Here is a 24,986-nt window from a genome sequence, read left to right as displayed (position 1 = left end):
CAACCATAAGAGTGAGCTTCTGCTGCAGCCGAGAAAGTCACCTTGATAGCACTGAAGTTGCAGCCAATCAAGAGGGACAGGGTGTTAAGAACATGGGCAGAGCTTGCTCAAGAGGGTTTTCCCAGGGTGGAGATAACAGAATAGGAAGTAAGAGGTGCTCCCCTCCCTTCCATTCTCACATCAACTTCCTCTTTAGTGTTTCTCCACAGAGGACCTTGCCAAGCTTTTGCTGAGGGACTATACGGATAGTGTGTGTGTGTGTGTGTGTGTGTGTGTGTGTGTGTGTGTGTGTGTGTGTGTGTGTGTGTGTGTGAGTGAGTGAGTGAGTGAGTGAGTGAGTGAGTGAGTGAGTGAGTCAGTATCTGTGTGTACACAAATGCATGTATAACACTGTTGTTTCTTTCCCCTAGACAACATTTTTGTGACTTGCAAAGGTTTTCATCTTGACCATAAGAACTTAAGAACATAGTAAGGGCCTACTGGAGCAGGCCAAAGGCCCATCAGTCCAGCATCCTGTTCTCGCAGTGGCCAACCACATCCCCACTGAAGCCTGCAAGCAGAACCCAAGTGCAATAGCATTTTCCCCACCTGCAATTCCCAGCAACTGACATTCCTAGGCATACCGACTCCAAGAGTGGAGCCTAGCCATCATGGCAAGTAGCCATTGATAGCCTTAACCTCCATGAATTTGCCTAATCCTCTTTTAACGCCATCACTACCTCTTGTGGGAGTGAATCCCATAGCTTAAGTATGCACCGTGTGAAGTACTTTCTTTTGTCTGTTCTGAACCTTCTTGTACAGAGATCCCGCACACCTCAAACACTACTGTTCTGTACCCCCCCTCTGTGTGTGTGTGTGTGCATGTGTTTCAAATTCCAGAAACAACAAAAGAGTCTTGTGGCACCTTAAAGACTAACAAATTTATTATGGCATAAGCTTTTGTGGATGACAGCCCACTTCATCAAATGCAACAAGAACATCTCCAGGTACAGAATCTATGTGGAAAAACATTTCCTTTGGTCGTTTCTACTGCTTTCTTAATAAGAAACAAAGATATGTAAAAGGAAGGCTTCCAAGGGAAGGTTACAGGAAAGATATGACATTTAAAAAACAGCAACCAAACTCGCTCATCAAGACTTCTCTAATCCGGATGTCTCTGGAAATGGTTTATGCAATATACTGCTTGCCTAGTATTATTGTCTGGATTTTATAACCCTCTCTGTTTTGGACACATCTGTATTATGGACAAATGCATACCCACCAACACTGGAGGTTCCAACACGGAGAGATCCAGGGTCCTCCTTCAAAGCACAATGTACAGGGAATTCCTCTGGCTCAAGCTCCACAGCTCTACTGTACATTCTACTGTACATCCATTCATTTCACTGAGGCTCGCATAGGAGGCCTTCCCAGTAGAATGTGCCCTAAGTCCACGATTCCCAAACTTCTTCCCCTACGGACCACTCAGAAATTGCTGAAGGTCTTGGCAGACAACATTATTATTATTATTATTATCATCATCATCATCCTGTTGTAGCAGCTGTAATGCACTGTGCTAGATGCTGTATGATTTTTAATTGTATTTTATTGCTGCATTAATTTCTTTTTGTATTTCTTTATTTCTATTGCATTTTATGATATTCCACAGAATTCAAATTGTAATACAATGTAAGTAAAAGACACCATTAAAACATTTAAAATCAGTAAGACTATTTAATGAGTCTCTTGTCTTCAACCACAAATCCACAGACACACCACGGATCACCTTAAGGAAGCTTGAGGGCCACTAGTGGTCCACAGACCACAGTTTGGGAACCCCTGTCCTAAGTCACTATTCTAATATTTAGAATGACAAAGGGACATTATACTGTTATTCTCTAAGGTCAGTGGGGAGGAGCCAATGGGGAATTGTTAGAGCTAGCCAAAATACGGAGGAGCACAATGCACGCACATTTTTTGCAGTTTCCTTCCCAGAAACAGTGCCTTCGGAACCCTCACACTGCTCTTTAAATTCCCCAACTTAAAAAAAGAAGTCAGAGATTTGTCATTAATGCAGTTTGAAACTACCACTGGTGCATGCATGGTATTAGTTTCCTGGTTTCCCTTTATGTTGCCCTCATGTTCACGTATCTGCTTTTGGAACTCAAGAGCGTTGAAATTGCAGCCTGGGAGTTATGCGGAAGAAGTTAGCATTACCCCATCAGATGAAATCAAGCTCCATCTAGTCCAGCATTCGGTTGTCTACACAGGCTGGTTGGGTGCTTTGGGGGAAGCTTATAAGCAGCACAAGAAGGCAATACCTCTTCACTGTTGGGAGTATACTGCCTCTGGATTTGGAGGTTCCATTTAGCTATCCTCTTCTTTCCTCCACCCCTTCTTCATTTGTGTCATTTCTATTAGATTGTAAGCCATGGGTGGAGAACCTTTGGTCCTCCAGATGTTGCTGAATTGCAACTCCCATCAGCCCCAGCAAACATGGCCAGTGGCCAGGGATGATGGGAGTTGTAGTTCAGCAATATCTGGAGGGCCAAAGGTTTCCCACCCCTGTTGTAAACCATTCTTGCAGGGACATGTATATTATTTGTACAGTGCTCAGTAGCTAAATACAAAGTCATAATCAGAGCTAATCATTGTTAATATACCTATCTTCAAAAAAGAAGCCCTGCCAAAAAAGAAGAAATTACATAGCCAGCCACAATGGCTGTCATTAACCTAACAATGTGAACAACAACTTTATTAGTCTATTTTGCTCCAAAGTAAGGTAGAGAAGGTAGCTTGTCTCTTTTCCTTGGGTAATCAGGAGTTATTGTGTTGTATTTTTAGGTGCCTCTTCTGCAATGCACCTGCTCTTTGCTTGTGGGACACAGTGGCCAGAACTGCCCAATTGGGGGGGGGAAGGGTGCTGGTAGATCAAGGGACTCTGCCTGAAGCAAGCGAGTGGGTTTGGTCCCTTCTCATCTTCGGATTTTATGAAAATCATGCTTAACTTTGATCCACCGGGTGCATTGCATTAAGTATGTCTATAATGCAAAGAATCTGCGGTCTGGTTTTAAGAGAAGCTTTTGTACACTCTTATCTTCAAGAAGAAGAAAAATGTGGCAAAAAATGGCTACAAAAAAACCTGTTGATCATACATCTAGATAGAAGCACAGAATTGAATGGAAGTCTGTGAGGAGGATGTCTCTTGCCTACGAAATGGATGTCTTTGTCTCTGGTTTCCCCACCATTTGATGCTCAACTCAAAAGTAGCCTTACATGTATCTATGATCACATGTCGCACATAATGCAGCAGTGGGATGTTTAAGACATTGGATCTTTGCAAATTCATATGCAAAATGACCTCATATATAATATCTCACATGGCCAGGGCCATCACAATGGGATTCCAATTTCAACTGGTGCTACTGGAGTAGGAAAGTAATAATAATAATAATAATAATAATAATAATAATATAAAGCAGGCTGAGTTATACAAGCAGATTTCTACACATTAAGGTCAGAAGGTATGCTTGATATCAGCTAGTCCTCTGGTTAGGTACCAATTTTGCCTGAAGGGTGCTCTTAATGAGGGAGTGGAGAGTCAGAGGCCAAGACTCTATGACCCCAAAATGGCTTTCCCTCCCAAGTCCAACTGCCACAGGTGCACCTGATCCACCCCCATCTTTTGCCTCCAGGGCTACGACCAGATGGCACCATCTCCTGGCACCAAATTCACAGTGCTATTATAGAAGGTAGTAAATGATCAGTGGTTATTATATGAAAATGTTTGCTTTATTGCAATTTCTCTCCTGTCACATCTCATGGCAGGTTACAATAAAAGCCATACCTCCAAAATCCTACAAAAAAACAATGTATGACAACATTTTGAAACTTTTGGGCTTTGAACCTGTGACAGCGCACGCACACACACAAAACCCCAAAGGTCACCAAACAGAAAATCCAAATGGTGGCTCAAAATTCTTACGCTCTTCAAGCCATCCACTATTCTTACCATGGAAAGAAAGTTTAGTATTTGGACCTTTTGCCCCAGGCACTAAACTTCTGGATCACCTCTGGTCACTATTTGGGCAAGCTCAACCTACCTCCTAGGGTTGTTGTGAAAACCCAATAGGACAACTCTATCTACCTCATCCTGAGTTCCTTGAGGAAAAGAGCAGAAAGGGAAAAGATACATATTAATGAATGAAACTGATAGTAAACTTTGTAGGACATGTAGGTATAACCATAGAAATCAGTGGAAGAATGGAAGAATGGAGATCCTCAAGCTAAGCTTCAGCAAGAGATGGTAATCACAGGTTTCCAAAGTTCTCTCAACAGCCCTGAAGGCTGGGAACTTTCCTTTTTATATCAGATGAAAGCTGCTGTTCTCAGGAAGTGCACAGTAGTTTGCGGAACCCACCCAATGGCCTAAGTCAAGACATGGTCTCTCAGTGTAACCCATCTGAATGGACTGTTGTGAGGACAAGGGCTCACCTCATGTCTTCCACCCCTGAGCTTATAGGAGGAAGAATTCAGCCTTGCATTTAAGACGAGAAGGCAGCGCATGCAGCTAAGTGAGTGGGCTGGGGGAGGAGGGACAGAGCACTCTGTTTCCTATGCTGGGCACAGAGGAGAGGCAAACAGGCTCCTCCTCCACTTCCAGCAAAGAAATGCACAAACTCCTGCAAGAGGGACAGAGCTTTTCTATCTGCCAGCCTCCAGAAGCCTAGTGAAACTTTTTTGGGGGGGGGGGGCAGGCTAGTAGCTTTTATGGGCTTATTGACAAGGCTGGAAGAGCAGAATACAAACATGAAACAACCATAATTTACCAAATATTCAAAGTTCTATTACTTGAGCTACACAGGTAACCATTTGCTATATATCTTCATTATCCCTGAACAGAGACATCCGTAAGCATAGCCGTTTGCAACACTATGAGTGTATAAAGTGGGAGACAGTTAATCATTTACAAGACTGGTCTGAGGGAGGCATCCATTCCTAGGATGAGCACAACATATACACACATAAACGTACACAGAGACACAGACACTTGTTTCACTGATGCCTAGGGGGGAGAGTAACAACCCTCCAACCGGCGACAGACGGTATTACTCGCCAAGAAGTCAAACAAAAAGCGACATAGTAATATTGGTTTACATGCCTTCTGTGGCAGCATCCTCAAATAAATGTTAGAAACAATACCTGCCCCCCAAAGCAACCCTCCCAACATTTTTTACCAGAGACAAAAGCGGCCTAACTCTACATGGCATAACTGTAACCCCACCACCACTTCACACTGCCTTTAACTCTAAATCATCCCCAGCCTAACTTCATCTGGCACTGAAATCTGGGTACTAGCCTGCCTGATTGTGCTCAAACTCCAGTGACCATACTGGCAGTCCCTCCCAACTACACTCTTCAGAAGGTAACCCTATACTTAACCTGTGAAAGAAGATAAAAACATTAAAAATTCTACAGCTCGCTACAGTTTATGCAGGTGCATTTCATTTTCCAGCCTTATTATGAATCCAAAATGCTGAGTTGTCTCAGAATACAGACTCACTGAGCTTGGCAAGAAGAAAAGGTTTTCATGGGAGATAGGCACAAGGGGAATATAAAGAAAGCGAGTTCCTTCCTGCAGACAACCTGTTTGTCTCAAGTTCATCCTGATTTGCTTGCACAAAGCTTACAAGGAGGTTAGACTATGTCAGGTCTTTAGTGAACAATTATTTATTTATTTATTACATTTATATACCGCCCCATAGCTGAAGCTTTCTGGGTGGTTAACAGCAATTAGAGACCCAGGCCCTGCAGGAGAAAGAAAGCATCGCCCCAAGGGAAGGAGAGGCTGCTGCTGCTGCTGCTGCTGCTGCTGTGCTGCTGTGCTGCTGCTACTGTGCTGCTGCTGCTACTGTGGGACCACCATCTCCACCACCCTTCCCTGAGGGACTTCTGCCTGGCAGGACCAGGCCCCAGGTACCCAGCCAGCCAGGACTGATTCTTACCACCTGTCCCTCTTTGGAGGGATACATAAGCCGGCTGGCTGAGGTGGCCTGGGAGACCCAGGGCCTACAGGAGGAAGAGACCATCGCCCAAGGGAAGGAGAGGCTGCTGCTCTTGCTGCTGCTCTTGCTGCTGCTCTTGCTGCTGCTCTTGCTGCTGCTCTTGCTGCTGCTCTTGCTGCTGCTCTTGCTGCTGCTCTTGCTGCTGCTGCCGCCGCCGTGGGACCACCACCTCCACCACCCTTCCCAGAGGGACTTCTGCCTGGCAGGACCAGGCCCCAGGCCTGATCCTGATCAGGGCGTGGACGTTTCTGTTGCTGCCGTTGGGCTGTCCTGGAATGCGAGACTGAAGTGCTGCTGTTGCCTCTTCTGAGGTGTATGCCACCGTTGCTGCTGTCATTATCACCAGGTTGGGGGTCATTGCTGTCTATCGTTCTTGGGTCCCATTACATCAGCTACTACGGATTATCGGCTGCTGAAGCTCCTCGGATGCTGCTGTGTTGTCTGAATGTATGAGTGGGTTGTATGAGTGAGTGTGTGATTGTGTGTATATGCCATGAGTTTTATTATTTTATTTTTATTATGTGCCTGGGCGAGAGGACAGTGTTGTGGGAGGGAGGACCAAAGGGGGCCCCTATTAGTGTAGTGACGGGTAATGGGAGGTATGGCGCTGTGAGTAGGACATGCCAGTTAAGGGGAACTCGCCCCAGACAACTGGTGGCTGTGACGTGTTCCGGTCCTCCTCACACCCACAGGATTGCTGGTAGTTCTATCAGCCAACCCTCGGATCTCCAGTTGCTGCTTTTTAATGCCAGATCGGTAAATAATAAAACCTCCCTCATCCATGACCTAATTGTGGATGAGGCGGCCGATCTGGCATGTATTACCGAGACCTGGGTGAGCGATCTGGGAGGTATTAATCTCTCCCAGTTGTGCCCACCTGGGTATTCGGTTCAGCATCTGGGTAGATCCGAGGGTCGGGGAGGGGGAATCGCTGTGGTCTATAGAAGTTCCATCCCTCTTGTTAGGCACCCTATCCAGATGGCTAATGGTCTAGAGTGTCTGCACATAACGTTGGGTCAGCGAGACAGACTGGGAATTCTGTTGGTGTACCGTCCACCCTGCTGCCCAACAGCCTCCCTAACTGAGCTGACAGAGGTGGTCTCGGATCTATTGTTGCGTTCCCCCAAACTTTTGGTATTGGGGGATCTCAACATTCATGCTGAGGCTGCTTTATCTGGAGCAGCTCAGGACTTCATGACCTCCATGACAGCCATGGGGCTGTCTCAATTTGTTACTGGCCCTACGCATGTGTTGGGGCACACTCTGGACTTGATTTTTGCCACTGGATTAGGGGATGGTGATCTGAGAGTGAGGGATTTTTCATCTATTCCTTTGTCATGGTCAGATCACCGCCTATTAAGGTTTAGACTTACACTGTTTTCTCCCCTCTGCAAGGGTGGAGGACCAATTAAGATGGTCCGTCCCCGGAGACTAATGAATCCTGAGGGTTTTCTGATGGCTCTAGGGAATTTTCCGGCTGATAGAATTGACGGTCCTGTCGAAACCCTGGCCATGCTGTGGAATACGGAAATGGCCCGGGCAGTTGACACGATCGCCCCGGTGCGCCCTCTCCGTTGCAGAGCTCAATTGGCTCCCTGGTTTACTCCGGAGCTAAGAGTGATGAAGCAAGAAAGGAGACGGCTTGAGTGCAAATGGAGGCGAACTCCCGACGGCTGTAATCATGCACTTGTGAAGCTCTCTACCAAACTCTATGTGAAGGCAGTGAGAGCAGCAAAGAAGCAATACTTTGCTGTCTCTATTCAGTCATCCCTTAACCGCCCAGCGGAACTTTATAAAGTTGTCTGGGGACTTTTACACTCTGGTCCCCAGGAAGCAATAACACCATCAATTGCCCGCTGTAATGAGTTTGCGCGACACTTTCGTGATAAGATCATGAACATCCGCCGGGACCTTGACTCCATTATTGTAGCAGTTGATCCTAATGAGGTATCCAGAGCACAGTCTTGTCCTGTTTTATTGGATGAGTTTCAGTTGGTACAGCTCGAGGATGTGGACAAGGTGCTTGGACAGGTGCGGGCGACCACTTCTGCTCTGGATCCTTGCCCCTCATGGCTAATAAAAGCTAGCAGGAATGGAACAGCCGGCTGGGCCAAGGAGGTGATTAATGCCTCTTTACGAGAGGGAGTGGTCCCACCCTGCCTGAAACAGGCGGTGGTGAGACCGCTCCTAAAAAAATCCTCCTTGGACCCTGATAATTTGGACAACTATAGGCCAGTAGCAAATGTCCCATTCCTGGGCAAGGTTCTAGAGCGTGTGGTCGCTCGCCAACTCCAGGCTCTCTTGGATGAAACTGATTATCTAGACCCATTTCAATCGGGCTTTCGGCCGGGGTTTGGTACAGAAACGGCCTTGGTCGCCCTGTATGATGACCTCTGTCGGGAGAAAGACAGAGGGAGTGTAACTCTGTTGGTTCTCCTTGATCTCTCAGCGGCGTTTGATACCATCGACCATGGTATCCTTCTGGAGCGACTTACGGATTTAGGAGTGGGAGGCACTGCTTGGCGGTGGCTCTGCTCCTATCTCGGGAATCGTGTCCAGAAGGTGATGCTGGGGGAACATTACTCGAGTCCCTGGGTACTCCAATATGGGGTCCCGCAGGGTTCAGTTCTGTCCCCCATGCTTTTTAATATCTATATGAAGCCGCTGGGTGAGGTCATCAGGAGTTTTGGAGTGCGTTTCCAGCAATATGCTGATGATACGCAGCTCTACTACTCCTTTTCATCTTCCTCAGGTGAGGCTGTTGATGTACTAGACCGCTGCCTGGCCGCGATAATGGGCTGGATGAGAGCTAATAAACTGAAACTCAATCCTAACAAGACTGAGATGCTGTTGGTGGGAGGACCCTCTGCCCAGATGGTTGACGTTCGACCTGTCCTAGATGGGGTTACACTCCCCCTAAAGGAACAGGTACGTAGTTTGGGGGTCTTATTAGATCCGCTTCTGTCACTTGAGGCTCAGGTAGCCTCGGTGGCACGGAATGCATTCTACCAGCTCCGGCTGGTAGCCCAACTACGACCCTATTTGAGCAAGGAGCATCTTGCCTCAGTTATCCATGCTATGGTAACCTCTAGATTGGACTACTGTAATGCACTCTACGTGGGGCTACCTATGAAGACGGTTCGGAAACTTCAGCTAGTGCAAAATGCTGCGGCCAGAGTTCTCACTGGGACAAAGAAATTTGACCATATAACACCTGTCCTGGCGCAGCTGCACTGGCTACCGATATGTTTCCGGGCCAGATTCAAAGTGTTGGTTCTTACCTATAAAGCCCTAAACGGCATCGGACCGCAATACCTGATGGAGCGCCTCTCTCGCTATGTACCTACCCGTTCACTACGCTCGACGTCGAAGGCCCTTCTCCGGGTCCCAACCCATAAAGAGGCCCGGAGATCAACAACTAGATCTAGGGCCTTCTCGGTGGTGGCCCCCGAACTATGGAATGCCCTCCCAGACGAGATACGCCTGGCGCCTTCTCTGTTATCTTTTCGGCGCCAGGTAAAAACTTACCTTTTCGCCCAGGCTTTTTAAATTTTGTAAATTTTTAAATATTTTAATTTAACATTTTAAACTTAATATGATCTTAATTTAAATCTCAATGGCAATTTTATTAATGTTTTATAATTGTACTATATATATATATTTTTTCCACACTTGCTCATATTTTAGTTGTGATTTTATTTGTTGTACACCGCCCTGAGAGCTTTCTGCTATAGGGCGGTCTAGAAATGTAATTAAATAAATAAATAAATAAATAATAAAATAAAAACATTAAAACAAATATACAAATTTTAAAACACAAAACACAATTTAAAAACACAATTTAAAAAATTTAAAAACACATGCTAAAATGCCTGGGAGAAGAGGAAAGTCTTGACCTAGCGCCAAAAAGATAACAGTGTTGGCACCAGGCGCACCTCGCCACTTACATCATTCCATAATTTGGGGGCCAGCACTGAGAAGGCCCTCTCCCTTGTTGCCACCCTCCCAGCTTCCCTCAGAGGAGGCATCCGGAGAAGGGCCTTGGATGTTGACCATAGTGTACAGGTAGGTTCGTGTCAGGAGAGGCGTTCCATCAGGTATTGTGGTCCCAAGCCGTGTAAGGCTTTATAGGGCAAAACCAGGACCTTGAATCGAGCTTGGAAACATAAAGGCAGCCAATGCAAGCAGGCCAGAATCAGTTTTATATATTCAAACCATCTGGTCCCTCTTACCAATCTGGCTGCTGCATTTTGCACAAGCTGCAGCTTCTGAACCGTCTTCAAAGGCAGCCTCACGTAGAGCACATCGCAATAACCTAACTTGGAGGTTACCAGAGCATGGACAACTGAAGCCAGGTTATCCCTGTCCAGATAGGGGCGTAGCTGGGCCTCCAACTAAAGTTGGTAGAAGGCACTCTGTGCCACCGAGGCTACCTGAGCCTCAAGTGACAGAGATGGTTCTAGGAGAACCCCCAAGCTACGAACCTGCTCCTTCAGGGGGAGTGCAACCCCATCCATGACAGGTTGGACATCCACCATCCGGTCAGACGAACCAACCACTAGCAGCATCTCAGTCTTGTCTGGATTGAGCCTCAGTTTATTAGCCCTCATCCAGTACACTGTCGCAGCCAGGCACCGGTTCAGCACATTGACAGCCTCACCTGAAGAAGATGAAAAGGAGAAATAGAGCTGTGTGTCATCAGCATACTGATGGCAATGCACTCCAAAGCTCCGGATGACTGCACCCAACGGTTTCATGTAGATGTTGAACAGCATGGGGGACAGAACTGACCCCTGTGGAACCCCATACTGGAGAGTCCAGGGTGCCGAGCAATGTTCCCCAAGCACCACCTTCTGGAGACGATCCGCCAAGTAGGAGCAGAATCACCGCCATGCAGTCCCTCCCACTCCCAACTCAGCCAGTCTTCCCAGAAGGATACCATGGTCGATGGTATCGAAAGCCGCTGAGAGATCAAGGAGAATCAACAGAGTCACACTCCCCCTGTCTCTCTCCCAACAGAGGTCATCATACAGGGCAACCAAGGCTGTTTCCGTGCCAACACCAGGCCTGAAACCTGACTGAAATGGATCCAGATAATCAGTCTCATCCAAGAGTGTCTGGAGCTGGCCTGCCACCACTTGTTCAAGGACCTTGCCCAGGAATGGAACATTTGTTACAAATATTCTGATTTGTGTGCAAAGAGGTTATACGGCAATGAACATTCATCCTATGCTTGTGGGGTGTTTATACACCTGTCTGTTGATCAATTGTTCATCCCATACTTTTTCAGTGCATCTCCCTGTCACTTTCCTAGCCGCAAAAAGTCTGATTCTTTTTTAAAGTGAATTCATTGTGTTAGGGAATTAGAGCGTTTTAATCCATTTTAATTACGCAAACCTAAATTTCTGGTATGCGCTTCAATACTTCCTGTAGAATACTGACAGTCTGGAGGCGACCAGTAACATGGCTGTGCGTGGGCCACAGAGGTTCTGCCTCCTGAACTCTGAAATCAAATCTTGACAAATACCTGGTTTGCACTTAACATTCAGCCATGGCTTGTTTAGCTTAACTACAGTTTGTTTGCCCATCTGAACCCACCACAGCCAACTAACCAAAATATGAACAACAAACCACAGTATGAAACTACATGGTTTGATGTGACTTTACAAAACTTGGAACAGTTTCTAGTTACGTCTGAAACCCACAATCCTAGCTCAACCTTGGCTTATTTCTATATCTTGCTCCAAACACTTGCCCAGCTATGGAGACACAAGGCAATTACAAAACAAAATCAATACAGTAATATGCAAAACAACTTTGCTCATATGTGAGACAGATCCTGGTTTGTTCAACAAGCCATGGCTAAAACAAATCATGGCTTAGCATTGCGTTCAAACGTGGCCAGTGCCTGTGCATTTTCAAACATTTCTGAGGTCTGAAATTTTGTTCTTAAAAAAAAGAGGATGAGAAAGCTGAGCTTCTCAACAGCACATATGCCAGATTCTACATATGGAGAATCAAGGAGCAGCATTACCCCCCACAGGTTTGAAGATGCTTTCTGAGCTGACGGACAGACTGTGAGGTGTTTGAATGCCACTCTTGCTAAGGGGTGGGGGAGCAGGCATAACATTGCAAGAATGACAGGGGGTCTAAGCACACCTTTACTGCCCTAAGACATGCAGCCATTCTTCTGTCCTGGACTGTGACTGGAATATAATAAAAACAGTTCTGCTAGCTTCCTGCACTGTCAGCTTGAACTAAAGAAAGGTCAAGTGTGGAGGGCACCTACTACCCATGATTTATTTTATTAACAGTATTTACGTGCCTCCCAATAACCACATTGTCTGGGTGGCACTGAGGGGAGGGGAGAGAGAGAGAAAGGCAGAAGCATACGTTTGAATAGTGCAGAAGGCTTTTTGAAGTGTTGGCCCTAGGCACCATTTTGGCTCCACTTTAGGCAGCAAACTGTCTTGGGCTGGCACTAGACCCTGAGCATCTCCTGACTGAGTGGGACATATGACCCTCCCACCCATTCTGAATACAAAATCCTTGGAACGGAGGAAAAAAGCAGACCACAGCTTGCTCCTAGAGTCCAAGTTAAGCTTGAAAGGCTCAAGCTCCATAGGTCCATTTTCAGTTTTCAAAGGTTACTTTAAAAAAAAAGGTTTTCTGTTTCCTTTGATGAAGCAGGGCATTTCCTGAGAATGATGAAATGCAAAGGCTGGGCACATATTCTCTGCCCCTCTCACTCCTAAGGATGGGCCCTTCAAAGCAGTGTTCCCCAAATCTTGTGGATAGAGCGGGTGAAGTGAGAAGAGCACTTTCCCCCTCAGAATTAAAATTGGAGGCATACTTTACCCTGACACTTGGGAAAAAAAGTTATAGATTTAGCGTGTGTAAGAGTTAGAAGTAACCACCCTCTGAGAGTCCACCCAGCATGAGTCACCATTTGGAGCCTGCCTCCACCCTAGTGAATTCTGCTGATTCTTGCTTTGGGAGTGCCTGAATGAAGTCCTTGGTTCCAACCCTCCTCCTGCCATGAATTCACTCCGTGACTATATAGGCAAACGTCTGTTCTCACTGCCTTCGCTCCCATCCGCACGATGAGAATAACAGCAGGGCTCCTCCAGTTCAAGACACCTTATGCTGCTATCCTGTACCCACATACCAAGGAGTAAGCCCGAATGAACTCAATGGGGCTTATCTCTGGGTAGACATTTTTAGAAGTACAATCAGACCTATGCAGCTTGTGCCTTTCAAGTGACGTATTATTTTACTATGCTTCATAACCTGCCTATCTTCCAAGGAGCTGAAGGCAGCGTATGCGATTCCTCCCGCTCCCATTTATCCTCACAACAATCCTGTGAGGTAAGTGACGCTGACAGAGAGTGACTGGCCCAAGGTCACCCAGCGGGCCGAATGAGGCCTTGAACTCAGGTCTTCCTGGTCTGAGTCCAATGCTCTAACCTGGGGTAGGTAATGTGGTACCATCCAGATATTGTTAGGCTCCTACTCCCAGCAGCTACAGCCAGCATGACCAAGGGTCAGGAATGATTGGAGCTGTAGCCCAGCAACATCTGGGCTGGTGAACCACATTGGGGATCCCCGATCTGTTCACTACACCATACTAGCAATCTTGTATGTATACAAATTGCACTGGTAATCGTAGAAGTTTTAAGTCATTTACGCTTGAACTTGAAGGGGAAAAAGCATTCTTTGTTTTTAAAAGAAGCCTGCATTGTGTCACATAGCAGGGATCATCTCAGAAGAGGCTTCATCCTCCCTTTTCTCATGCACTAGAGGATATGCCTCTTCTGAGACTGTCCTTCACCATGGACTTCAATGTCTGTATACTAATGCCCAGAGTATGGGAAACAAACAGGATGAACTTGAACTCTTAATACAGAAAAGTAAATAGAACTTGATAGATATAACTGAAACTTGGTGGGATGACTCCCATGACTGGAATACAGCAACTGAAGGATATAACTTGTTCAAAAAGAACAGGAGGAGTAAAAAGGGAGGTGGAGTTGCGCTATATATTAAAAATATATATCCCTGCACAGAAATACAGGAGGATGAGCTTGGTAGCTCCACCAAGAGTATCTGGATTAAAATTAATGGGGCAAGTAATAAAAGGAATGTGGTACTTGGAGTCTACTACCGACCACCCAATCAAGGAGAAGATGAGGGTGAAACTTTTGAAAAGCAAATTGCCAATGTTTCGAGGAGGCATAATGTAGTAGTAACGGGGGACTTAAATTACCCCAATATCTGTTGGGAGACAAATTCTGACAAACATGTCTCCTCCAAGAAATTCCTGACTTGTGTGGAAGATAATTTTCTCCTACAGAAAGTGGAGGCAGCCACTAGAAGATCAGCTATTCTTGACTTGATTCTAATCAACAGAGATGACTTGGTGGATGAATTGGCAGTTAAGGGATCTCTGTGGGGAAGTGACTACTCTATACTTCTAGATTTTAAAGGAAGCAAAAGCGGAGAGTAACCATATGTGTACCCTGGATTTCAGGAAAGCCGAAGGGTGGGAGTTTCTAAAAAAGGAAATTCGAAAAGCACAATGGCAAACAATTCCATCAAGGAAAAAATGGGGAAGACCGCCAAAGAAACCAATGTGGCTTCACAAAAAGCTTAGAGATGACCTGAAAACAAAAAAGGACACATACAGGAAGTAGGCCAGGCCACAAAAGAAGAATACAGACAGGTAGCACAGAATTGCAGGGATGGTGTCAGGAAGGCTAAAGCTGAGAATGAGCTGAGGTTAGCAAGGGATGCTAAAAGCAACAAAAAAGCTTTCTTCAGGTACATCAATAGTAAAAGACAGAGAAAAGAAATGGTGGCACAGCTACTCAATGAGGATGGCAAAATGATAATAGACAACAAAGAAAAGGCAGAAGTGCTCAATTCCTACTTTAGCTCAGTCTCCTCCCAAAAGAGGATCTATTACCCTCCTGGCAAATGTGAAGTTGAAGGGGCAGGATTGCAGCTTGAAATTGATAGACAAATAGTTAAGGAATATCCAAACACTTTGAACGACTTCAAATCTGCAGAGCCCAATGAACGGCATCCTAGAGTATTGAGGGAACTGGCTGAAGAACTCTCGGAACCACTATCTATTATCTTTGCAAAACTGTAGAGGATGGGTGAAGTACCGGATAACTGGAGGAGGTCTAATGTTGTCCCTTTCTTCAAAAAGGGCAAAAAGGAGTAATCTGGGAACTACAGACCAGTCAGCCTGACATCAATCCCTGGGAAAATTCTGGAGCAGATTATAAAATGGTCAATCTGTAAGCACTTCATTCATTCGTTCCTCCCAGTAGAAGCCCAGGGCGGCAACTTAGCTAACCTTCCTGGTAGACTGTGGGAATGCTGTGGATATAATATATCTCGACTTCAGCAAAGCTTTTGACAAAGTGCCCCATGATATTCTGCTAAGCAAGCTAGCTGAATGTGGGCTGGATGGAACAACCATCAGGTAGTGGGCTCTCCAACACTGGAGGCATTCAGAAGGCAGCTGGACAGCCAGAATTTGGATCCTTGCATTGAGCAGGGGGTTGGACTCCATGGCCTTATAAGCCCCTTCCAACTCTATGATGCTATGATTCATCTGTAGTGCCTATAAGGGTTTGTATTATAATTTTTTTTTAAAAAATCACTGCCCAATTAATCCGTGACACCTTTTTAAATCAAAATTATTTAACTATTATCCAATTAATTGACACAGTGCTGCAGCCCTTGTAAACAATAAATAGGCTTGTAAACAGCTGCTCGTCTAAGACTTGCCTCCAGGCAGAGTTTTTTTGTCAGTGGAATGGGAATGAATTTGTGTACTGCAAATGGCTTACACCAATACAGATAGGCAGGCAGACTGCAGACAGACAGCTCCTTTGTGAACTTATTTGCAAGTCTAATTATATTATTGACCTACCTTACAGGGTAGGTCACAGGTTGTTGTGAGGATTGCCAAGATAATTTATGTGAAACATTTTGAACATTCTAAAGTAGGCTTGGGGAACCCGTGGCCCTCCAGATGTCAATGGGCTACAATGCCCACTGTTCCTGACCACTGGTCATGCTAGTCGGGGCTGATGGGAGTCACACAACATCTGAAGGGCCACAGCTTCCCCACCCTGCTCTAAAGCATTACATAAATGTTGTGCATACAGTGCCATCAATCAACAGCTATTACCCCAATTAGAGCCAGGGCTAGGAGTGGGGAGAGCTAGATTTAAATCCTCAGGCAGACATGAGGCTCATTGGGTAAACTGGTGCCAGTTACTATCTCTCAGTCTAACCCACCTCACTGGGTAGCATCAAGGGAAAAATGCACTGATTACTAGGATCCAGCATGGATTTATCAAATATAAGTTATGCCAGATCAATCATTTCCTTTTTTTACGGAGTAATTAGATTTGTAGATCATGGGAATGCTGTAAACATTATATATATATATATATATATATATATATATATATATATATATATATATATATATATATATATATATATATATATATATATATATATCTTGATTTCAGGCAAGCATTTGACAAAGAGTCCTATAATATCTTTGTTGACAAAATGGTAAAATGTTGGCTGGATAATACTGTACTGTTATTATTGATTGTTACATGGATCCACAACTGGTTGAGCTACCATACTCAACAAGAGCTCATTAATGTCTCTGCATCAGCCCCGAGAAAGATCTCATGGAGTGCCACAGGGCTCTGATCTAGACCATATGCTGTTCAGTATCTTTATAAATGACTTGGACAAAGGAGTTGATTTGCTTTTTGAAGCTGTGGATGGGACCAAGCTGGGAGGGACAGCTAAACACCACAGAAGACAGAGGGCTCTGGCAGATGTCCTTTTAATTGTGCATTCATGATGATTTGTGCTCATGATGCTATTGGGATAGTCATATGCAATACAGCTTTCAATACCATTTGTGCCTGCAAAAGTTTCTTACTGGTTATACTGCTTTGGCTGCAACTGGTGCATGTTCCATATATCCACTTCTTAGTAACATAGCCACTCCCACATACTTCCTATTGTTGCAGGACACCAGCGTTCCTGTGGGGTTTTTTGTGGAAATAAGTGATGATTTAGCACAGCAATCACAGCCTGAATATCAAACCTTTAAAAGTGTAAAAATGAAAGTATGGTGGTATGGTGTCACAGCACAACTAACTTATGCTCGGAAAAATGAATACGCTAAGCAAAAAGGGGGAGGGAGAAGCTTGCACTGTTATTCCACTTCCATCTACATCCTGTTGATGTCATATAGTGGCATTCCTGTGTTTTTTTCTGGAAATGAGCATGGTTTGGCATAGCAATCACAGCCTAAACATAAAAACTTGATCTACATACAGCATATTATAAAAACCTGAAAGTATGTTGGCATGGCATCATTGCACAATGAACTTGCATTCGGGGGGAAAGAGGTAAATTGGGGGTGGCAAATACACAGACAATGGAATGGAAGGAGTTAGAGGATGCAATAATGCAGGGGATATTAGGGAAGCGCCGCAGAACAACTGACAAGGCGGGATGATGTGTGGACAGTCCAGTATAAATCCACTTCAAAAACATTATTAATGCATCAACAACAGGTTGCTGTATTTACCCACAACAAAACAACAGCAGCCTGGATGGGCCCAGAATCAAGATTCAAAATAATCCAGACAAACTGGAGCACAGACCAAAATTAATATGAAAAAAAAATCAAAGGCGAACATATAGGATAAGTGATAAGGGTCTTAGTGGATCACAAGCCAAACATAAGCTAACAGTACGATGTGGCTGCTAAAAAATAATGCAATCTTAGGCTGCATTAAGAGAAGCATAACATCCAGATCACTGGAAGTAATAGCTGTGCTCTGTTCTGCATTGGTCAGGTCACTGCAGTACTGTACCCAATTCTGGATACCAATTTTTAAGAAGCATGTTGACAAACTGAAGCATTTCCATGATGGCTGTGCTCTGGCTCCACAGTCGGAGGCAGCATGCTTCCGAATACCAGTTGCTGGAAACCGCAGGAGGGGAGAGTTCTGTTCTGCTAAGGTCCTGCTTGTGGGCTTCCTATAAGCATCTGGTTAGCCACTGTGAGAACAGGATGCTGGACTAGGTGGGCCTTTGGCCTGATCCAGCAGGGCTCTTCTTGTGTTCGTAGGAGGGTAATCAGGATGGTGAGTGGTCTGGAAACCAACTCCTGCGAGGAACAACTGAAAGAGCTGGGCACGCTTAGCCTGGGGAAGAGAAGACTCTCATGATAGCAGTCTTCAAATAGCTAAAGAAATGCCGTACAGAAGATGGAGCAGACCTGGTTTGCTATTGCTGCAGAGGGCAGGACCAGAACCAATGGGTGGGCATTGAAGGGAAACAGATTGCGGCTAAACATTCAGAGAAATTTCCTAACACCAAGAGCTGTTTTGACAGTGGAAAAGTTTGCCTTGAGAGGAGTGGGCTCTTCTTAGTTGGAGATATTTAAGCAGAGCCTGGATGGCCTCCTAACAGAAATGCTTAGTTACATTTTACAATTTAGAGGGCTGGGCTAGATGACCTTCTAGCTCCCTGACAACTCTATGATCCTACTGTTGTGCTGTTGCTGCAATGATAAAATGGGGAAAGGAAAAGCCATGTATGCCACCTTGAGCTCCTTGTAGGAAAGGCAGGGCATGAATGTAATAAATAAATAAATTGTGCAGATCCAACAGGGAAGGTAAAACCATTTCATACTGTCCTGAGCATCTTGGAGGAGGAATATGGGGAAATGCAGGTAAAAATAAAAGTAAATAAACAAGGGTCCTTTGGATCGGATTAAGATCTCACAACAGAAACAAAAAAAATTCAGTTATGACTCCATAACTTAAGATACTTTTCAAAATAATTTTAAAGCTTACATTCACCAAGAAATCCAGCTAGATATAAATAGCTAAGTTTCCAGCAGAGAGTATTTCCACTTATTAGCAAAAAAATAACTGCAGAATGTCAGCAAATTGTAACGCACAGAATTCCCTTTCCTTCTGGATGGATTTCCCTCGCCTATCCCATCTGCTTCAGTAAGAGGTTAATTTCATACAGTCTTAAGAAAACCCAAGTGGATGTTGGAATCCGCAGAACAGTCCATACCAAGTTAGAGGTTGGAACATACAACTTCCACATCCAAAGACACAAACCTAAATGCCCAAAGACCCAGGAAACATATCCACAATGTGCATGTTTATCCCATCCCAGAAACAGACACTTCTCATGTTAGATCACTCATTAACTCATGCCATCATCATTCCTGTCATCAGCATTCACATGAGCAACACATGTGAACCAGTGCCTACAGCATCTTCTCACAATCCACACTGTATGTTTTGATTATTACAAATCACGGAAGTTTCTGCGGCCAACATCTATGAGTGATCAGCTTCTGTGCTATATTGCTCATGCAAATGAGGAAATGAACATGGGTACCTGAAGAATGACCTCCAACATAATTTGAGTTCTGTCTCAGAGATATACCGAATGTGATCCACAAACTGCTTAAGTTTGTGTGCCTAGGCTGGCTTAGTCCCATTGGTTGGCACCCCACTCTTGAACACAGTGCATGGAATTTTCATTCAGATCAATGGGTTTTATTTCCATATCATGCATTTAGGTCAAAGGTGTTGCTAGCTGAGGTTGAATTACTCCAGCTTAGGTGATCTGCATATATTACAGTCCAAAGTCACCACTGTACACACTTCGCTTCTAAACCACTGATCATCAGACTAACTAGAATAGGCCTTTCTCTCAGACATGGTCACACAAATGCACCAGAAAACACACATCAAATGACTCGACTCACAATCACTATCAAATTCAGCCTCACACACCCATTTTAGCTATCATACAAATTAAATATGCACCAAAAATTAGACTGTGTACACAGTTGCACATGTTCACCAATGCGCACACCTGTATATTTGCACGCAGACACAGAGGCAAGTTTCCAGCCACTGCTGTTGCTGCACCAAACCATGAAACAAAAGGCTAGCCCAAGGAAATTCTGAAAGCCCCCAAGATGCACTCATCTAACCATGAGAATATTAAGCACACACAGAGAACTTGCTACCCATACAATACACACGTATGCAAAGGAGAATGCATCAAGGAGTTAGAGGTGAGAAATGTGCACATGAGCACACACTCATGACTGGTGAAGCAGCAGCAGCTTTACTTTGAATTGCAGGTTATAACAACTGTGCCTGCACTGTTGGTCATTTGTTCTTAGGTGGGTTTTCATTGTATTTATTTCGTTTTAGGACAGGCTACTGTATGTGTCCATAACCCACACACATACAGTCCTGCCCTGCTCCTTATTGGCACAGACAGCCCTCCCATCAATGTACAAGTCTGGCCCCCATCTGCCTGTTTCTACAAATTCCACGCCAATCAATGGTCAGAATAAAAAAATATCACCCGGTTTCAAAAAAAGGAGGCACATGGAGATAGTTACGACAGCTAGAGATCCTTCAAGTGCCATACTCAACCTTAATAAGGAGAGACGCAATTAATAACCCAAATTTGGCCTTCACTCTCCACCCCAACCTCATTAGTAGTGACTGCAATTTGAACATTCACCGTAGACATTTTCCATCCCAGATCACCATTATGGACAGAAGAAACTGAGGCACAGAAAAGACAGAAAGAGTTCCCCCGCCCTCTTTAACCCAACGACATAAGCATACAAGGTCACACAGGGAATCAACAAACAGAGATATGGTGGATATTTAAAATACTAGAAGTCCTGGTTCCCAATTCCAACTCCTCAATCTCCCCTCTTCCTTGCCCCAACTAGAGATATAACCTGGGTTCCCTGACACCCTGTAATGTGACTAGACCACGCTTCTTGTCAAAGGAATAAATAGCCAGGCTGGCCAATCTGCATTTTCCAAACCTGACAAGGCTCTTCAGGTTCCCAGTGACAGCCCTGGTGAGGAGGGGGTGGTTGAGTTCAATCCCCCATTTGCCACAGCTCCCTTGCATCTTCCTGCAAGCTAAATGACCCATCTTCCCTGACACTCACATTATTCCTGGCTCACTCCAGATGTGGGGAGCAGAAAGGGCGGTGCAGGGGGGGGAGCCTCCGTTATGGCACACGCTGCCTCAGAACACGTGGATGCCATAGAAACCACATCCTGGAACCCCACCCTCAAGAACAACCCGCTGGGGGTGGGTTCAAAAGTCTCCATCCCCCTGGAAAGAGTCAGGAGAGGGTTAAAAAAACAAGGCCTCAGTCCGATTCTGGTTGTGAACACCCCATGCCTAGAATTTGAACTGCCTGCTTCCAGAACCAAAGACCACCCCAGACCTTTCTGGATGCATATCCTCCTTTCCTTCCCCTTGCCAAAAAACCCATAGCCACCCCATAATCAAAGGTGCAGGGAGGAACCCATAGAATATTAATGTCCCAGGGAGATTCACCAAGTGCTGTGATTTCACTGCCTGTTGTTCTGATCTATCCAGCTTATTTTTCTCCTTTGCCCCCATCACTCCAGACTCAGACTCGCCCTTGGGAACACTCCGGCCTTGGCCTGGAGATTGGTGGCGTGGGGGTGAATGGAAGGGGGGCCACCAAGGTAGGCCAAGATCGACGAACCCAGGAGTTTTTTTCCTCTGCTGGGAAGCCAACCTTCTAACCTCCTAACCTCCCCAAATAATTGGCAGGATCCTTCTCTCTCCAGCCACAATCACCTCGTCTGGGATATTCGGGGGGACGACGACGACGACAATCCTGTTTTCCCTTCCTTTTTTTTTACTTCTCCCCTCTCTCTTTCACACACACACACACACACACACTCTTTCTGTCTCTAAGCCAAGGACGTTTCCAAGATCTTGGGAATAGGAAGCAGAAGGGGGGGTAAGGGGGAGCCTGGACTGGCTTCCTTACCTTCTTGTTGCTCTTGTTGTAGCCAAAAGTGGCGATCCCTGCACGAGGAGGCACAGAAAGGAGCATTTTCGCTTTAATGTTAGAGAGCTTGGGAAGGGAGGGGGAAGAGGGGGAAGAGAGAGAGAGAGAGAGACACACACACACACACACACAGAAAAGAGAGAGAGAGAGAGAGAGAGAGAGAGAGAGAGAGAGAGAGAGAGAGACAGGGCTTCTGGCTTACGTCACCAAGGCAAGCCAGCCTGGAATCCAGGGCTAGAGTGTCTGCTTTCCGCAGGGTCCTAACTCCTACCTCTAGTCAAGCTGGTTGCAAACAGAAATTTAATGACAGACAAACGTTTTGGCACAACATCCACCCTTTGACAGAGTCTGGAGAGAACATGCAGGAGAAAGATGGGGTTGGACTCTGCTGTGAAGTTTGCAGGACACCCAGCAGATCTGGCATGGCATAGTGTGTTCATTCAGGCAGCTTTGCCACTCGGGGTACACAGCACTAAAAGAATTGCCTGCACTACACTGAAGGGTTAGCGTGTGTCCCGCACAGATCTTTACGGAAAACCATGTTCTGACTGCTGCAGGGAGAATCTTTTGAAATCTTAAACCACTGACGGCAGTCAGTGTTAAAATGTCAAGACACAGGCATTTTCTGTCCGGTTTTGCAAAAGTGAAATGCCTGGGCAGTTAGCTGAGAGCCCCCTTGTGGTTTGGTGTTTCCCTGGATACAAACTGATTCCTACACATTATTTTTATAGCAGAGAGTAAATAGAATCTCACAGTTGTTTAATCACTAAATCCTCATCTGTTTTTTAGATTCTCTAGAGTACTTGGCTCGCTAACATGTTCAAGCAGAGGCACCCTTTCTTCCAAATTAAAACTGGAGGTCCCCTCCTACACCCCACAAGGGTGTAGAATTACCCAGCTTCAGAGGAGCCTATTCCCTTGTGTTCCTGCATGGGTCACTGATATGGGCACAACTCCTGTTTAGGAGGCAAACCAAGAGTAATCAATCATGCAGGGATGCAATGAAAAGCCTCCTCTGAGGGCAGGTAATTCTGCTGTCTCTGCATGGGGAACAACTCATTGTTTCAACTTCACCCAATGCAGAGAGAACAGAGAATGGTCCACCGCCAAAAGGCAGTCTGGAAGGAGCCAAGCCCAGAGCAGGAAATCATGCAGACACAGCAGGTAGCCTCCTCAGAGCTCAGAGGAACCTTTAGTTATTTGGTGACATGGTGGTGTGTCCCAGCACACAGGGAGCTTGCAGACCTGTCTACTGAGCATTCGTTCTGATTTGTTTGCAGGGAGGTTAGACAACATTGTGTCACGCAAGGGTTATCCCACTTTTTCATGTGCATTTTCCCATCACTTCCCTTCTCTCAAAAAGTCTAGTCTTCTGGGGAAGCGGGTTTGTTGCCCCAGACCTCCCAATCAAATCCTGCACAACCAGAATTTGCCAGCATGTGATTGAATCCCACCTGAAAATAGTAACACTCTGGAAGCGTCTGCAGTTTGGGAACTACTGCTCTACAAAAAAGAAGCAGCAGCAACTATTCAAGTAGCTTTAAGTGGCCTCCAGATGTTGGCTGAATACACATGACATTTTATTCTAGAATCAATTGTGTTGTGTATGTTGTTCACACACAATCTAGATCTGTTACATATTTTTGCCCCTGAAAAGCATTTTAGAAACTGGCTTCATTCTGAAAATAAAAGCTCATTGCAGATTGATCCGGCTTTACCTCGCAGTATGTCCATTTGAAAACAGATGTTGGCAGCCCTGGCAAGGGGTTAGGGTTAGGCATGAATTTTTTTTTTTTTAGGGTTAGGGTTAACCCTAACCCCACCCGCCCAGTGACATTGTGGGTGGGCATATACCAAGATCACAATCACCAATTCTTTCTTCATTCACCTGGGGCATGTACAGGGATAAAAAGGTATGGATACCCTAATTGGTGGGAGGGTGGAGGGGTCAAGTAACTGGATGGCAGGACGTAGAATCAATCTAGATTGAAAGCAGCATGTTGAGGATGAGCATGAACTATTCCGGACTGAGAAAAATGAACATTTTGTATTACAAATGGGTTAGTGTGTACACAGCCATTGTTGGGCTCCAGCTCCCATCAGCCCCAGCCAGCACAGTCAATGGTCAAGGATGGCAGGACTTGTAGACTAACAACATCTGGGAGACCGCAGATTCCTCATCCCCATTTTAGGTGCTATGAGCGTAATATAAGGCTTGTATACTCTTGTACAGAAAGTTTTTTTGTATCTGGTATAAACAATTGCACAAGCACAGGCAAGAGGGAGGAAAGAAACAGAATATGATGTTTTACATGCATCATGTCATCCTCCATATGAAATTCCTTTACACCAGGAATCACCAACTTTTTTAGGCCTGTGGACACATTTTGATTTTTGAGGAACTATTGTGGGTGACACTCCTCTGGTCACTTCTCTCTCCGCTCCTCCTGATCACCACCCACCCACCCACAAAGAGATATACAAAAAGGAAAAGCACACATATGCATACTTTGTTTTTCTAAGGGATCTGAGTAAAATTCACATCTGGTAGAATTAATCTGAGCCTTGAAAAGCACATAGAGCTGAACGAGGAAGCAGGAAAGAGCGTCACTCTTCCAACTTCCTCTTTCAGCTGTATGTACTTTTCAGGGACAAAAAGATAACTACCCTCACCATCTCATGACCATGGGGGCACTCAGTTGGAGGTAGGGGAGTGGTGCTTTGTGGACACAACAGAGTAAGACCTCAACTATGCCACTGTGTACACAGGATTCAGGTTGGCAGCCCCTGCCTTATACCATGTCAGACCGAAGGTCCACCTTTCCCAATAATGTCACTACTCTGAGTAACAGCATCTCTCCAAAATCTCATGCGGAGGTCTTTCCTGGCTCTGCTACTTGAGAGCCCATTAGGACTTCCTGGATGCAAAGCGTATGCTTTATGACAGAGCTATGACCCACCCTAATTATTTTAAAGGTGAA

At 45.3% G+C, this 24,986-nt stretch overlaps 1 protein-coding gene across 5 annotated transcripts in view; it reads right to left on the bottom strand.

Moving 5' to 3' along the window:
• Window positions 1–24,986, bottom strand: part of RBMS2 (RNA binding motif single stranded interacting protein 2) — a 114,157-nt gene that overhangs the window by 84,522 nt on the left and 4,649 nt on the right. For 2 of the 5 annotated variants that reach the window (XM_061615192.1, XM_061615191.1), the window contains exon 1: window positions 21,985–22,215. The exons of 1 other annotated variant lie outside the window; for it this stretch is intronic. In XM_061615192.1, the coding sequence (XP_061471176.1) occupies window positions 21,985–22,050 (66 nt within the window). In that variant the 5' untranslated portion in view covers window positions 22,051–22,215. Of the gene's footprint in view, window positions 1–20,991; window positions 21,058–21,788; window positions 21,874–21,984; window positions 22,216–24,986 lie in introns of those variants that run through there. 2 more of the 5 variants (XM_061615195.1, XM_061615196.1) reach the window with 2 other exon arrangements.

This window comes from Rhineura floridana, chromosome 3 (genome assembly GCF_030035675.1).
Source record: "Rhineura floridana isolate rRhiFlo1 chromosome 3, rRhiFlo1.hap2, whole genome shotgun sequence".
In the NCBI taxonomy this organism is placed as follows: Eukaryota; Metazoa; Chordata; class Lepidosauria; order Squamata; family Rhineuridae; genus Rhineura; species Rhineura floridana.
Note: the sequence above shows the minus strand (reverse complement) of the source record. Positions and strands in the feature narration are given on the sequence as shown.